The 16,837-nt window shown below is 38.1% G+C and overlaps 1 protein-coding gene across 2 annotated transcripts in view; it reads right to left on the bottom strand.

The window, feature by feature from the left end:
* The window catches only part of KLHL13 (kelch like family member 13), a 200,618-nt gene that overhangs the window by 65,024 nt on the left and 118,757 nt on the right, over positions 1-16,837 (bottom strand). The window contains exons 1-2 of one of the 2 annotated variants that reach the window (XM_060087084.1): positions 6,609-6,649; positions 4,857-4,922 (exon numbers count right to left, since the gene is read on the bottom strand). The exons of the other annotated variant lie outside the window; for it this stretch is intronic. Coding sequence (XP_059943067.1) covers positions 4,857-4,922; positions 6,609-6,649 — 107 coding nt within the window. Of the gene's footprint in view, positions 1-4,856; positions 4,923-6,608; positions 6,650-16,837 lie in introns of those variants that run through there. 2 annotated transcript variants of the gene reach the window in all.

Here is a 16,837-nt window from a genome sequence, read left to right as displayed (position 1 = left end):
ATGCCTTCCCCACACTCGTGCTCCTCCTTCAAGAAGGAATCCCTGAATCTTTATCTTCCTAATTGATCACTATTCCTGGCACACGGGAAAGCACTCAATTAAGTATTTGTTGAGTAGATTGAAAGCGAGATTTTTATAAGCAGAGTAGTGGTTAAACAAGAACTGTGTACTGAAGCCAGGATATATCCTGAAAAGTTTAAAAAATGCTGTTATTGATTCTGCTATGACTAAAAGCAGAGTTCAAAGTAAAAGGAATACCTATAAAGTCCTTAAAATGAAAGAAAAAATTAAACATACACAGTCTTGTTAAAAATAAGCATATGTTGAAGAAAATCACCCAGAATACATACTTTCTTAAATAAAATAAAGGCGTCACTGATAGTGATGATGGATTGCTCTAAGGAAAAATCTCTGCTCTCACCTCAAACAATAATAATTTATCTGTTTAGTTGTCTCTCAACAACTTGCTAAGTATCTCCTTAAATTACATTTGGTAAATAAAATAGCCAAACTATTGTTAGAGTTTCTGATGTGTTTGTACATTAAGCCTGCAAACTTATCAAAATAAAAAATCTATTTAAAATGTGCAGTGTTACTGAAAGAAAAGTTAAGAATATGGCTCTACTGACTAAAAATTATATGCATATAAAGCTTTTCAAATAGTTTCACTACTTTGTGGCATCAACTATAGAAGCAATACTACAAACTGTGCATGAAGACAAAGTAATAAGCAATATTACAATCTTAATTTTTGTAAATTATGAACTATGTTGATAAGAGTAAATAATTTCTAATAATGTTTATCTATAATGGTTGAAAAACTTTAAAAAATAATAAGCACATCACATACCTAAGTCTCAAAAGCATGCCAGTTAAAGAAAGTCAACATTTCCTATGTTATACATTCTTTCAGTAATACCTATATTTTTTACAGAAATCTGAGTTGCTGAAAGACCTTTAGAATAAGACATTTTCCTCAATATCCCAATTAAAATTAATAAAATAATACTACTATCTTGAAAAACATCATATTTATATCCTTTTATCTAAAGAGTTATTATAACATTCACATGTGCACCATAAATGTTACAGGCAAAAATGAGATCTAGGCGATTACCTAAGTTGTTCCACCTCTTCTCCCTGAGTATTTGTAAATCTTGGTTACAAATACTTAGGGTAATCACAATAATATTTTGCTAACCAGAAGCAAACATTTTCGTGAAAAGCTAATCCTAATGACTCACTGAGATTATACCACACTACTTAAATTTTCCATGAAAAAGGCCCTTTATATGCAATTGCTTTAATTTTGTTTTTACCATTTCCCAGGCCTAATCATTAAAACTTCAAATTTCCTATACATATATCTATGTAAACTATTATTGTTTAAAAATAAAGGGGGTTAGCTATATAATGAATGAGAATATCTTAAAGTCCAAAAAAGGCTCAACTTCAAACTTGAACCTTGTGACCCACTGCCATAACATGGGGACCAATAGTTTTCTTAAAGGTATAATTTAGAGTTACGATATCTGCCTACTATGGTGGTATTAAAGAGACTTAGCAAACAGTTCAATACCTCTATTTTCATGAGTATTTTGAGAACCTTCTCATTTTCTAATTTAGAGTTCTTCTCATGGGTAATCTTAAGTTCTAAAGATTTTTTTTCTTTTTTTTTTTGGGCCGCGTTGCGTGGCTTGCGGGATCTCAGTTCCCCGACCAGGGTTGAACCTGGGCCACGGCAGTGAAAGCCCAGAATCCTAACAACTAGGCTACCAGGGAACTCCCTAAAGACTTTTTTCTTAAAAGAAAGGCTGGGAGGGAGGTATAGAAACATTTATACTGCAAGATGCCAAATATATGGTAGCAAGTCCAAATTACAGAAGCTAGTGTGCAATTAAAAATTGCTATGCCTCAAAAACATATTTAGGAGTTATGAAAATCCTATGATGGAAGACATCATTAACTCATGTTATATAAAGTGTTCATGTGTTACAAACTAACAACAGCATTATTTTAGATTTATGTCTAACTTCATTACTTGGATGCAATGGTTGTCCAGTGGGGGAAATCCTTTCTTTTCCTTTATCTCATGTTGTATTACTAAGTAAAGTAAATGCGATTCTGACATGAGGGAATGAAAAACAGAATTCAGGAAAACAGAATTCATCTTCTAGGTTGACCCTAGGTTTTAGCTAGATGCAATTTAAATTTGGGGTTCCTGACTGCCTTTCTACGTCTGTCTACTTCAACCAGTAGTTCAGAACCACTTCATGTCTTCAAAATCAAATATATGTTTTCAATAATCAGTTATTTCTCAAGGTATACAACACTTGAGTAAAATACATCTTTAGCTAGCATATATTTATTCATTCATTCCTTATTCAGCTTGACCTAAGTTAGAGACACTGTTGAGCATTTTTATGAGTCTTCCACTACAGGGTCTGGCCATTTGGTTTGATGCTGTCCAGCCAGTAAACAAAAATATTTGTGTTTAGGGATTTCCAGAATCAACAGTTTTTGAGATTCAGATCTGTAAAGCACAGAACAACATAACTTGTATTCCAAAAAGGGTGAAGAAGCAGCAAGATCGAGCTTAAACTGATACTCTAAACAGGGAACAAGCATTAGCCAATTGATTAATTAGGACCACGTTTTCGCATTTGTCAACTAAAATGCATTTGTTTATACTGAGGCCTCTGTAGTATATTAGTGGTTCCTGACAGTGTAAGATAGACTCCTTGAACTTCACAAACACCAAAATCAGTCCACTCACTATGCCAAGACCAAAACCTGTAGAGAAGACGTGTGAGCTGAATTTGCTCAATCATCAGTGAGTACCGAGAAGTTATGACTTTGCTAGATGTTACAAGTGTACAACAGAACACATGTTCCCCAGTCACAAATCCCTTAAAATCTAATCGGGCCGACTGCGTATTCACATATGAAACATGAGTAAGCATAAATATATTGCTACCGTTAAGCCTTAACCATCCAGAATCCTAGATAGCCTAGTGTTTTGTTTTTTTTTTTTCTTTTTGCGGTACGCGGGCCTCTCACTGTTGTGGCCTCTCCCGCTGCGGAGCACAGGCTCCGGATGCGCAGGCCCAGCGGCCATGGCTCACGGGCCCAGCCGCTCCGCGGCATATGGGATCCTCCCAGACCGGGGCACAAACCCGTATCCCCTGCATCGGCAGGCGGACTCTTAACCACTGCGCCACCAGGGAGGCCCCTAGCCTAGTGTTTTTAAAAATTAAAAATTAAATTGAAAACAACTGGGATAGGTTAATTCTTAAGAATATTAAAAGTCACTTGTTTTTCACCTTTTGGGGGCAATGTTTCTGCTCTTTATCTTCCTCGAGTCGAAAATGAACACAAACTTATTTAAAATACCTCGCAGTCACCATAATGCACAACATCTATTGTGATATGCCTCCAACGGAGATATAGCAAGGTGTGCAAGCAACAGCTGTCATTCCTCACCCCTGCCTGACTCCCACCCCCACAGGCCTCGACATGGAACTTGGATGCTACCAAGAGAAAAGGGGCTCTTTTCTTTACCTTCCGATGTATACCAAGAGAAAAGTCCTATACCTTTTCTTTTTAACATCTTTATTGGAGTATAGTTGCTTTACAATGTTGTGTTAGCTTCTGCTGTATAACAAAGTGAATCAGCTATACATATATATACATCCATCATATCCCCTCCCTCTTGCGTCTCCCTCTATTTTACATTTGGTAGTGTGTATGTATCCATGCCACTCTCTCACTTAGTCCCAGCTTACCCTTCACCCTCCCCGTGTCCTCAAGTCCATTCTCTATGTCTGTGTCTTTATTCCTGTCCTGCCCCTACGTTCTTCAGAGCCTTTTTTTTAAATTTTAGATTCCATATATATGCATTAATATACAATATTTTTCTCTTTCGGACTTACTTCACTCTGAATGACAGACTGTAGGTCCATCCAAAACGTCCTGTACCTTGAAGCTCTCCAACTTTAGCATGCCTAAGAATCATCTGGGCTGAATACTGAACATGTACAAGTCTGGAAGTGAGAAGCAGTACTCTGTATTTTAAACAAGGACTCCAGCTGATTTTCATGCCTGGTCTACTCAACTTGGAGAAACCCGGCTTTAAAAGTCAAGGTGGCCCACCCCCACTCAGGATGACCCCGGTCAGAAGGAGGTTCTGTTTTCTGTCTCAGTGCCTGGCCTTCCTCAGCGTATCAGCATTGGCTGCTCACCAATCGTTGTCTGTCCCCACTCTCCATGGCTATTATCTTGCCCTCCCACTCTCCAGACCCTTCCAGGTCTGGGAGAGTCTGAAAGCAAGGCCTCCAGCTGGCGGACAGATTTGGAGGCAGACAAACAGACACATGCAAAGTGGGAAACTGTGAAGTACAGCAATTAGGAAACAGAGGTAATATGAGTTACACTGATTGTGCAATACAGGGTAGAAGTTAAAGACTTGTTTTAAACTTTTTCAATGAGGAAGCGTGCCAAAGAGGACAGAGCTGGGCACCTGTGGTCTGCTTGTAGCTCTGCCACAAACTTGTAGCCTCTCATGTTATCTTCCTCATCCATAAAATAGGGAAGATGCCAGACTCACAGCAGTGTGATGAGAACCAACTGAACTTGTGTTTGTGAAAGCACATTGGAAAATATAAAGCACAATACAATGATGTGTGGTATTTCTTTGATGAAATAATTTCTTTTTTTGTCTTAATAAACACAGTACCCTAGACGTTATTGAAAGTTTCTTTGATGACTGAATGGCTTCTAGTACCTCAGGGTCTTTTTTATGAAAATAAATTCTCATTGACAAAAAGGTAGAAGAAAATGCAGACCCTTAGACATACCCTGAAGTTGATTTTTTGAATATATCCTTGAAATCGGCCTGTTTTAAAGATAATTGCCTCCGTCTCCTGAAAGTGGAGTGCAAAAAAAAAAAATCTGGTTAATTGTGGCTTTATTGTATGTAGTTCAAAAATTTCAAAGCATACTCTGCAAATATTTTAGCTATAAATTAATAAACCATACTTATAAATCCTGAACAGTTAAGACTACACAGAACAATTAAAAAATATGTGAATTAACTTTAAAAAAAAAACCTTAACTAGCAAACCATAATATTCTATTTGTTTTTACCTACACTCTCTTAATGTTTCAGAAAGTCTGGAATAAAGATTGACATTGAATACAACATTTATTGGCAGCTGATCTAAAAGACTAAACTAGACAAATCTGGACACAAGGAAACACTTTTCCAGTAAATATATACTCAGCCTTGGAATGCTTTGTCATTTTCTAGCTTTTTAAGCCTAAAGTTCAATTCTTTGCTGATATACTGTTTTGCCATAAAAACCAGAAAGCAAATGGCACAAGCTTTCAGAGAACAGATGGCTAATGTTCTTCTAGTTTCATTTACTACATTTTCTTATTTTCATACTGCTTGTAATTAATAAAAACATATAAATAGATGTATTGTTTCCTAACGAGAAGATTTTGTTTTTGTGAAGTTCTGTCATATACTTAACTCCTTTGGGCTAATACAAAAGGCAACAATGAACAGACATACTTCTGGTACTGACTCAGGAATGCAGTTTTAAAAATAGAGACTACTACAGAAGCACTGCAGTATATGCTGTCAACACGCTTAAAACATTAAAGTATGCTGGCAGGTATTTGAGGAGCTCTAACACAAAATTCAATTTATTTACATTTATTTCATTTATGTTGCTATTAGCTTAGAGAAAGTAAACATTACTAAGCATTACCTTTGTCTAACTTTTTCCTCAAAATAAACAGATTTGGTATTTTTCTGGGTCATCTCACAAGCACTATTGCATTATTAAAGTCACAACTAAATCAAAGTCATAGTCTAATAGTATCTTTAAAAAGACCTTGGCAGAAACCTTATCCAGAATGTTATTCTACATCTAATGACTTGTTATGCAAAAGGTAGGTAGCAAGTATTTTATTTTTTTTTTAATGATAAATTCAAAACAGCTTCTCCTTAATGGCAATACTATTTCAAAGTCTAATTTTACTATACACATAAAAATTATTTTTGAATCATAAAAAGCTACAATGGGTTAAATTCATATTTGTCATATCTTAGCAATAAACCTCACCAAGCAAATAACAATTATATTTTTTTTGGCTTAAAAATACATTAAAGTATCTTTAAATACAGATTATTTTATATTCCTATTAATATTATTCCTTTCTTTTGTGTATTTAAAAAGAATCTGGTGTGCCACCTTCTGGTAACTGAGTGAAATTATGTATCTTCACACAAGTCACTATTCTTTATTTTAACTTTTAAAAAAATATATATTTCTTAACCTGTATTACATTTAAGCTATATAAATAAATCTATACCATAGTCTGAAATAAAGTAAAATTTCCCTAGTGATTTTTTTAAAAAAAATCAAGCTTTACACATGCTTCCTATGATTTTTCCATGGTTACCAATATGTCTCCTGAATTCTACAATACATATAAAATTGATTTTTGAACACCGTTTCACAGCCACATATGAAAACAACAGGCTTGCCATTTTAATGAATAAGTAACAGCAGTAAATAAAGAAAAAGAAGTTCTCTTACCAATAAGCCCATTTTTCTCTTAAGGTTTGAACTCTCATCATTTGTCATGTTCTTGTGGATCCCTCTCTCATCAAATTCTCTGGAGTTTTAAAGTTGAGAGCTGTGATGCACAGCTAGGCTCCTCTACATAGTAGCGCACCCCAGTGCATCTGCCTGGTATAACACTTCACAGTTGTAGCTCCCAAAAGCAGAAACAAGCTTTATGTATTCAAAACCTATGCACTGCACACCTTCCCTTGATAGGAAATTGTAGTCAGCGTGGTTGAACTATTTACATTTCTTATCTTAACTCCTGATCCGATATGAAGATCAGAACCACATGAATCTCGAGCTTAGTTACAGTAAACTGAACAAGAACAGTGCATTCATCTTCAGAGCAGAGGTGGGGTGAGACAAATACTAACACCAGGAGATCTGACTGAGAAAAAAAAAAAACGGGCTTCCCTGGTGGCGCAGTGGTTGAGAGTCCACCTGCCGATGCAGGGGACACGGGTTCGTGCCCCGGTCCGGGAAGATCCCACATGCCGCGGAGCGCCTGGGCCCGTGAGCCATGGCCGCTGAGCCTGCGCGTCCGGAGCCTGTGCTCCGCAACGGGAGAGGCCACAACAGTGAGAGGCCCGCGTACCGCAAAAAAAAAAAAAAACCAAACATGTTTCTCTTATTTTTTCAAGGGTCACTGTCCTGATATTTGTCATATTACCTTAAATCTTTATTATCTTTAACTCTTCCCTCTCCCAGTCCCTAGTAGCCAACCAATAACTCCTATCCTTTATTCTTTATCAATTTTCCAGGAATCTAACCCCTACTGTTTGTTTTTTAACAAATGAACTATTTCCAAAAAAATGCATATAACTGGTCTCTCTGCATCTCTCATCTTTAATCTAGCAATCACATTGCTTCTAGATGACTCTCTTAAAATACAACGATATGTGGTGTAAATTAAATGTGCCGAAAATATTTTATTCAACAAATACTTGTCAAGAACTTGCTACATGTTAGGTAGGTACTCTTGTTAGGTGATATGGATGACATGGTGAATAAGACACAATCCCGTGCTTTCAGGAAGCTTCTAGTTGAGTGAGGAAAGCAAACATGTACTCTGACAGCACAAAATATGGTGTAGAAGTTTTAGCAGCATAAGCCCAGGATTCTACAGCAGCAGAGGAATGATGAAATTAGTGCTGCAACTGAGGCTGAAGAATGAGGCATTCACCAGGTGGACTCCAGAAAAAAACAGTCTGTGCAGACACACAGAGGTTTGAGGATTACAGCATGTTGGGAGAATCGGGAAAGTCTTCAGTACAAATGCAAGGAGCTTCAGGTGCATGGTGTTGAGGGGAGTGGATTTTAAGATATACAGAACCATATCACAGAAGACCTTACGTGCCAGCAAAGAGGTCTGCATTTTATCCTATGAGCTATGAGAAGCCATTTCTTGAAAGAGTGGATCACTCAAGGAATTAAACAACTACACCCAACAAGCAAAACTCAAGACAAGCCGGCCAATCTACTCTTCCAATTGACAGCCTAGTATCTCCTAACACCAACTTCCCATTCTATAACTCACAAGCTTGCTTTGTTCTTCCTCTCCTTTTCTCCAGAGGTCCTCCTGCAAGAAATCCCTTTCCTGGTCCACTTTTCTAAACTCCATTCATCCTTCTAGACCCAACTCAAATTGCATTCTTTTCTGTGATGTCTTCCATGGTAATCTGAGTCTACAGTTTATAAATGTTCCTCCATCCCATGGACCATACTATACATTCTTCCTAATGCACATAATGCACACAATGTTCAAGAAACTTTTCTGACACTTTATAAAGTGAAGCAAGATGGCAAGGAAAAGACACTAAGGCAAAAGCCAGAGCATGAGGGTAAGTGGCCTAAGAAAGTAAACCTCCCCAGACTTCACAGTACACACTAATCTCACTAACTTTCTTCACCACTCTCAAGCCTAAAAAGAAAAGAATATGGATATAAGAGAACTAGATCTGGATTGGGCAGCAACTCTGCATTACTATGCAACATTGTTGGCTGTATATATCACAGCTCTGGTTCAAAGCCTCCAGAGAATTGATAAGAAATGGATACCAACAGAACAGCTAAATGATGGAGCTGTGATCTTTGGAAGAAAAGAGTTGGGGCGGGAGCTGTTATTGTTGCTTTACTACTTGCAGTAAAACAAGAGAATTCACCTGAAGGTCCATACCACAAACAAAAAGAATTCATGAAGACCACAGAAACAGATGGGAGAGTGAGGAAAGGGGATTGGATCCAGAAGGTTTAGAATCTCATGAAGTATTAAGGGAGAAAATCCAAGTGTAAGAAGGGGGTGTGTTAAAAAAAGGGGATAATAGTGTTAGTTGGGAGATTAATCTAGGATAAGAAGCTTTACCAGAGAAACGTGTGCTGGGGTGTAAATATTCAGTGTTCTCTTGCTGTGGAACCACACCCCATTATGCTCAGCATCAAACAGACAAGCTCTCGTTGAATTTGGCATTTAGCATTCAGCTTTGTCTCATCCTTTTTATGTATACATAATTTCTTACATTTATGCAATGATGCAAAAACCATGGTGCTTTCTTTCATTTGCCAATAAAAAATCTTTTCATCTTCTTCAACCACTTTATGTTAAAGTGGGTTAAGAGGATTCTGCCAATAATTTCAAAAAGTAGTTAATACTTGAAAATATTCTCTCAATGACTTAAAAATGCCCTAGATAAAAGCCATCTACACCGTCTTTCTTGTTTATTGAGTGCAAAAACTGACCACTTTTCCTTTCCACTAACTTGTAAGGAAAAAATTCAAATACAGAAAAAAATGGAAGAATGTGATTTTGGATGTATGCCACACTTTTCTCAAGAAATCTTCAAAAAAGGACAGTATTTAGGGGACATAAAAATAATTTAATCCACTGGGCCTTTGGAAGAATGTTTTAAAACTATGTATCAATGGTACCATAGATTTTATTTATTTTTATTTATTTATTTTTGGCTGCATTGGGTCTTCGTTGTTGCGTGCGGGCTTTCTCTAGTTGCGGTGAGCGGGGGCTACTCTTCATTGCGGTGCACGGGTTTCTTATTGCAGTGGCTTCTCTTGTCGTGGAGCACGGGCTCTAGGTGCGCGGCCTCCAGTAGTTGCAGCACACGGGCTCAGTAGTTGTGGCTCATGGGCCCTAGAGCACGCGGACTTCAGTAGTTGCGACACATGGGCTCAGTAGTTGCAGCGTGCAGGCTCTAAGGTGTGTGGGCTTCAGTAGTTGTGGCACGCGGGCTCAGTAGTTGGGGCTCAGGGGCCCTAGAGCACAGGCTCAGTAGTTGTGGCACACAGGCTTAGGTGCTCCGCGGCATGTGGGATCTTCCCGGACCAGGGATCGAACCCATATCCCCTGCACTGGCAGGCGGATTCTTAACCACTGTGCCACCAGGGAAGTCCGGTACCATAGATTTTAAAATGAAGAGTGAATAAGCCAGACCATTTCAACATTTAGTTTTGTGGAAAACAAAACAATTGCTAGGGCTTCCCTGGTGGCGCAGTGGTTGAGAGTCCGCCTGCCGATGCAGGGGACACGGGTTCGTGCCCTGGTCCGGGAAGATCCCACATGCTGCGGAGTGGCTGGGCCCGTGAGCCATGGCCGCTGAGCCTGCGCGTCTGGAGCCTGTGCTCCGCAACGGGAGAGGCCACAACAGTGAGAGGCCCCCGTAACGCAAAAAAAAAAAAAAAACAATTGCTAGAGTATTTCCCCCAGACCTGGCAGGAAAAAAAAGCAATAATCATTTTATATTAGCTTTGAACTAGAACAGGTGTTTTATTCAAATTCACATGAACTAGTTCATCTAGAAGTTGTAAAAGGAGAAAAGAGGGTAATAACTACCTCCTGGTAGTCCACAGTAATTGGACATTATTTTTGATGATAGGGTCTATATTAATCAAGTATAAATAATTCACTTACATTCTATTTAAAATAGCATCATCATCGTGTCATCTCATGTATAGCAGTACTCTTCTCCTTTCTTCTTTCATCCTCCTTTTTACAGCAGGATGAGTTGGATGGTTTATAGAGTTTTCCGTTGTGTGGAAATATTCTTAGATTGTATATTTTCAGAAACATTGATCTAAAGAAGGGATGGCCAGGAGTATTTATATTGGGAGCAATTGCTCTTATGTCTATAGCCCAGAAGTGTATATTTCAGGTGAATTATCAGATTCCAGTAGCATGGCCACTCTATCTCATGGGAAAGGTGGGGTCAAAAGGAAGAAAATGAATGGAAGTCTCCTTTTCTGTTACCAATAACTCTGCCTGTACTGTCATTGGCTTGGGAAAAACGGCAAAGGGAGTAGAAGGCCACTGTTTCAAAACCTCCCATTCCTAGTTGAATGAGTCATAACCATCTTATATATTCCTAAAATGTAACAAAACTCAGATCTTACCACTATATGGCAACACAAATGATTGAGGCTAAGTCATGAGTAATTCAAACTACCTAAGAGATGTCAATTATTCAAGGTTGACGATAAAATATAACAACTCATAGCTTACCAACCTAAGTCTTAAATTCATTACTATTTAATAGCTATAGTGAGAACTGGAAAGAAGCTAAGTTACACATGGTAGATGATTGGGAAGGAAGAAATTTTATCATGTTAAGTTTGGAAACACAGACACAAGCTAAATGACATTCCACAGTCAGAAGGGCAGACATACGGAGTTAATAAGGAAATAAGAATATTTCCACTTGTCAATAACTTTTCAACCTAATTTTCCTATCTAGATACTCCACAAAGTATTTTACTTGTTTTAAGTGTTAAGTGAGAGCCTCACGCAACAGAATTCCAAGTTAAAAAGTTTATTATACTTCTTAATTTTTAAATTTTTATTTATTTTTATTTATTTTTTGGCAGCACCGCGTGGCATGCAGGACGCAGGATCTTAGTTCCCTGACTAGGGATGGAACCCATGGCCCCTGCTGTGAAAGCGTGGACTCCTAACCACTGGCCCGCCAGGGAAGTCCCAATACCTCTTAATTTTTAAGAGTCTCGTTTTCATTTTCACCCCAACCCTGAGGTAGGCAGTGCAGATGTTAACATCCCCATTTTCCTAGTGAAGAGACACTTATTAAATGACTTGGCTCAAGTGACATAGCTGCTAAGAGAACTGGAAAACAAGAATTTAGGTCCCCTGACATTTAATTCAATGTCCATTAGTCACCTCTGTATTGTACTAATATTTATTTTAGGGGGAAAAGAGACAAACATGACTCCTAAACGTCACCAAAAAGGGGAAAAAGGGGTCTTCTCACACTGATCATGAGGAAGCAAATGGCCACAGGACAGAAAGAATAGGCCATGAAGATATAGGATGCTATATGATTAAAGGTGCAGAACGATCCACATACACCTATGGCAGAAATACCTTCCCAATGGCAATTCGCAGAGCTCTCTTATGTCCCTCAATTAGCAATTTCTTGCAATAGACCTCAAATGCGCCATACTCTCTCACACCCCAGTGGCCTTACATATGATATTCTCTCCACTTGGAATTCCCTGCCCTCCTTGTCTACCAAAGCCAATTTCTACTCATACTTAAGTGTCCAACCATACCTCCTTCCAAGAAACCTTCCCTCACATCCCTTAGCAGACTCTGGTGCTAGGTTTTGTAAACTCCCATGGCACTTCGAATATTACAGCTCCTGTCACCTTGGATTATAACTGTTTCTATAAACAATACACTAGACTATAAACTCCTGAGAGTGGTGGTCGGGTCTTTCTTATGTTTTTATTACACCTTACTCAGTGCCTGTCACACAGAGTAACACAATTATAGGAGGCAATTTTAGTGAAATCAAGTCAGCAGAGGTAAGTTCTTCTCTCCTCTAAAACTAAGCATTGTTTTCAGATGATAATTAAGCAAGAAATCATTAAAGAGTCTTATCCTTCTAAAGGTGTTCAGAACGAGCCTCCCCCAAATGTACCATTTTGTATGAGGATTATTTTGAGCTAAAGGCAATCAAGATTCTGCAGGCTCAAGAGAAACGTTTGCCCCTCCCTTAACTACCCAGAAGAATTTAAATTGGGGGTCTTTTCCAGAATAAGTTATTACCAGAGATAAATTTTATCTGAGTGGCCCAGTGTGTGTCAGGGCAAACACCTAATTATCCAACATCTGCTCTTCTTATAGTTCTGTGAATTACCCTCCCATCCTTGGAAGCCCCAGGGCCCTATCCCATTCCCTAGCTCAGGATGGCATATATGTCATTTTACCTTTCTATCTTTGAACCTCTCACGTATGTGGGGTTCTCATACATACAAACTTAAATTTGACTTTCTCCTATTAATCCATCACATGTCAATTTAATTCTTTTTTATTTTTAATTTTTTTTATTTTTGGCCGCATTGGGTCTTCCTTGCTGCGTGTGGGCTTTCTCTAGTCCCAGTGAGCTGAGGGTACTCTTCGTTGCGGTGCATGGGCTTCTCATTGCGGTGGCTTCTCTTGTTGCGGAACATAGGCTCTGGGCGCGCGGGCTTCAGTACTTGTGGCACACAGGCTCAGTAGTTGTGGCTTGCAGGCTCCAGAGCACAGGCTCAGTAGTTGTGGCGTGCAGGCTTAGTTGCTCCGTGGCATGTGGGATCTTCCCAGACCAGGGCTTGAACCCGTGTCTCCTGCATTGGCAGGCGGATTCCAAACCACTCTACCACCAAGGAAGTCCTTCATTGTTGCTCTTTTAATGATACTGCGGTACTCTCTCTCTTCGGACTCAACAGAATATTGGTTTGATGGCATCCAAGGAATGTAGCCTTCCATCAAGCCATCAGCCGCTGTGGGTGCCCTGTCAGTGTACCCTGAGGGGAATTCAGGAGGGATTAAGATACAAATCTAAGGAATAATTTCAATGAGCCCAGACTCTTACATGTTCCCATACATAGAAAAGCACTAAAATCATTAACTTGACATTTTTGTCTTTTGTGATTAGCAGCAATCTTTTGATGTTCAGCTATATTTTCTTTTTAAGCAAAAACTCCTATATATCCTGGCTCCTCCCTTACCTCTTCGGAACAGTTCCTCAGAGCTCTCTGAGAGGCTGTCTCCCAGGCTATAGTCCTTAGTGAGGTCCCTGAATAAAACATAACTCATAACTTTTAGGTTGTGTATTTTTCTTCGCTTGACAGATGGATGGAGACTTGAATGGCTCAATAACTGAACTGAGCAAAGGAAACAGCTACAATAAGGGAAATGTCAATTATCTTTTGCCTAAGTCAAGACAGTATTTTTTTAATTTGATTTTATTTATTTTTTATACAGCAGGTTCTTATTAGTTATCCATTTTATAAAAATTAGTGTATGTATTTCAATTCCAATCTCCCAATTCATCACACCACCCACCCCTGGAACTTTCCACCCTTGGTGTCCATATGTTTGTTCTCTACATCTGTGTCTCTGTTTCTGCCTTGCAAACCGGTTCATCTGTACCATTTTTCTAGGCTCCACATATATGCGTTAATATATGATATATTTTTTTCTCTTTCTGACTTACTTCACTCTGTATGAGTCTCTAGATCCAACCACGTCTCTACAAATGACCCAATTTTTTTCCTTTTTATGGGTAATATTCCATTGTATATAGGTACCACATTTTCTTTTTCCATTTGTCTGTCGATGGGTATTTAGGTTGCTTCCATGACCTGGTTATAGTAAATAGTGCTGCAATGAACATTGGGGTACATGGGTCTTTTTGAATTATGGTTTTCTCTGGGTATATGCCCAGTACTGGGATTGCTGGTTCGTATGGTAATTCTATTTTTAGTTTTTTAAGGAACCTCTATACTGTTCTCCACAGAGGCTGTATCAATTTACATTCCCACCAACAGTGCAAGAGGGTTCCCTTTTCTCCACACCCTCTCCAGCATTTGCTGTTTATAGATTTTCTAATGATGGCCATTCTAAGAAGTGTGAGGTGATTCATCATAGTACTTTTGATTTGCATTTCTCTAATAATTAGTGATGTTGAGCAGCTTTTCATGTGGCTCTTGGCCATCTGTATGTCTTCTCTGGAGAAATGTCTATTTAGGTCTTCTGCCCATTTTTGGATTGGGTTGTTTGTTTTTTTAATATTGAGCTGCATGACCTGTTTATATATTTTGGAGATTAATCCTTTGACCATTGATTCATTTGCAAATATTTTCTCCCATCTGAGGGTTGTCTTTTCGTCTTGTTTGTAGTTTCCTTTGCTTTACAAAAGCTTTTAAGTTTCATTAGATCCCATTTGTTTATTTGTTTTTATTTCCATTTCTCTAGGAGGTGGGTCAAAAAAAGATCTCGTTGTGATTTATGTCAAAGAGTGTTCTTCCTATGTTTTCCTCTAAGAGTTTTATAGTGTCCAGTCTTACATTTAGGTCTCTAATCCATTTTGAGTTTATTGTTGTGTATGGTGTTAGGGAGTGTTCTAATTTTATTCTTTTACATGTAGCTGTCCAGTTTTCCCAGAGACTGTCTTTTCTCCATTGTATATCCTTGCCTCCTTTGTCATAAATTAGTTGACCATAATTGTGTGGACCATATTGTCTTCATTACTGTAGCTTTGTAGTATAGTCTGAAGTCAGGAAGTCTGATTCCTCCAGCTCCATTTTTTCCCTCAAGACTGCTTTGGCTATTCGGGGTCTTTTGTATCTCCATACAAATTTTAAGATGTTTTTGTCCTAGTACTGTAAAAAATGCCATTGGTAATTTGATAGGGATTGCATTGAATCTGTAGATTGCTTTGGGTAGTAGAGTCATTTTCATAATATTGATTCTTCCAATCCAAGAACATGGTATATCTCTCCATCTGTTTGTATCATCTTTAATTTCTTTCATCAGTGTCTTATAGTTTTCTGCATACGGGTCTTTTGTCTCCCTAGGTAGGTTTATTCCCAGGTATTTTATTATTTTTGTTGCAATGGTAAATGGGAGTATTTCCTTAATTTCTCTTTCAGACTTTTCATCATTAATGTATAGGAATGCAAGAGATTTCTGGGCATTAATTTTGTATCCTGCTACTTTATCAAATTCATTGATTAGCTCTAGTAGTTTTCTGGTGGCATCTTTAGGATTCTCTACATATAGTATCATGTCATCTGCAAACAGTGACAGTTTTACTTCTTCTTTTCCAATTTATATTCCATTTATTTCTTTTTCTTCTCTGATTGCTGTGGCTAGGACTTCCAAAATTATGTGGAATAATAGTGGCGAGAATGGACATCCTTGTCTTGTTCCTCATCTTAGAGGAAATGATTTAAATTTTCACCATTGAGAACTATGTTTGCTGTGGGTTTCTCATATATGGCCTTTATTATATTGAGGTAGGTTCCCTCTATGCCCACTTTCTGGAGAGTTTTTATCAAAATGGGTGTCCAATTTTGTCAAAACCTTTTTCTGCATCTATTGAGATGATCATATGGTTTTTATTCTTCAGTTTGTTAATATGGTGTATCACATTGGTTGATTTGCATTTATTGAATAATCCTTGCATCCCTGGGATAAACCCCACTTGATCATGGTGTATGATCCTTTTAATGTGTTGTTGGATTCTGTTTGCTAGTATTTTGTTGAGGATTTTTGCATCTATATTCATCAGTGATATTGGTCTGTAATTTTCTTTTTTATAGTATCTTTGTCTGGTTTTGGTATCAGGGTAATGGTGGCCTCATAGAATGAGTTTGGGAGTGTTCCTTCCTCTGCAATTGTTTGGAAGAGTTTGAGAAGGATGGGTGTTAGCTCTTCTCTAAATGTTTGATAGGATTCACCTGTGAAGCCATCTGGTCCTGGACTTTTGTTTGTTGGAAGATTTTTAATCACAGTTTCAATTTCAATAATTGTGATTGGTCTGTTCATATTTTCTATTTCTTCCTGGTTCAGTCTTGGAAGGTTATACCTTCCAAGAATTTGTCCATTTCTAAGAATTTGTCCATTTCTTCCAGGTTGTTCATTTTACTGGCATAGAGTTGCTTGTAGTCGTCTCTTAGGATGCTTTGTATTTCTGACGTGTCTGTTGTAACTTCTTTTTCATTTCCGATTTTATTGATGAGTCCTCTCCCTCTTTTTCTTGATGAGTCTGGCTAATGGTTTATCAATTTTTTTTATCTTCTCAAAGAACCAGCTTTTAGTTTTATTGAGCTTTGCTATTGTTTTCTTTGTTTCTATTTCATTTATTTCTGCTCTGATCTTTATGATTTCTTTCCTTCTACTAACTTTGCGT

This window comes from Mesoplodon densirostris, chromosome X (genome assembly GCF_025265405.1).
Source record: "Mesoplodon densirostris isolate mMesDen1 chromosome X, mMesDen1 primary haplotype, whole genome shotgun sequence".
Lineage (NCBI taxonomy): Eukaryota > Metazoa > Chordata > Mammalia > Artiodactyla > Ziphiidae > Mesoplodon > Mesoplodon densirostris.
Note: the sequence above shows the minus strand (reverse complement) of the source record. Positions and strands in the feature narration are given on the sequence as shown.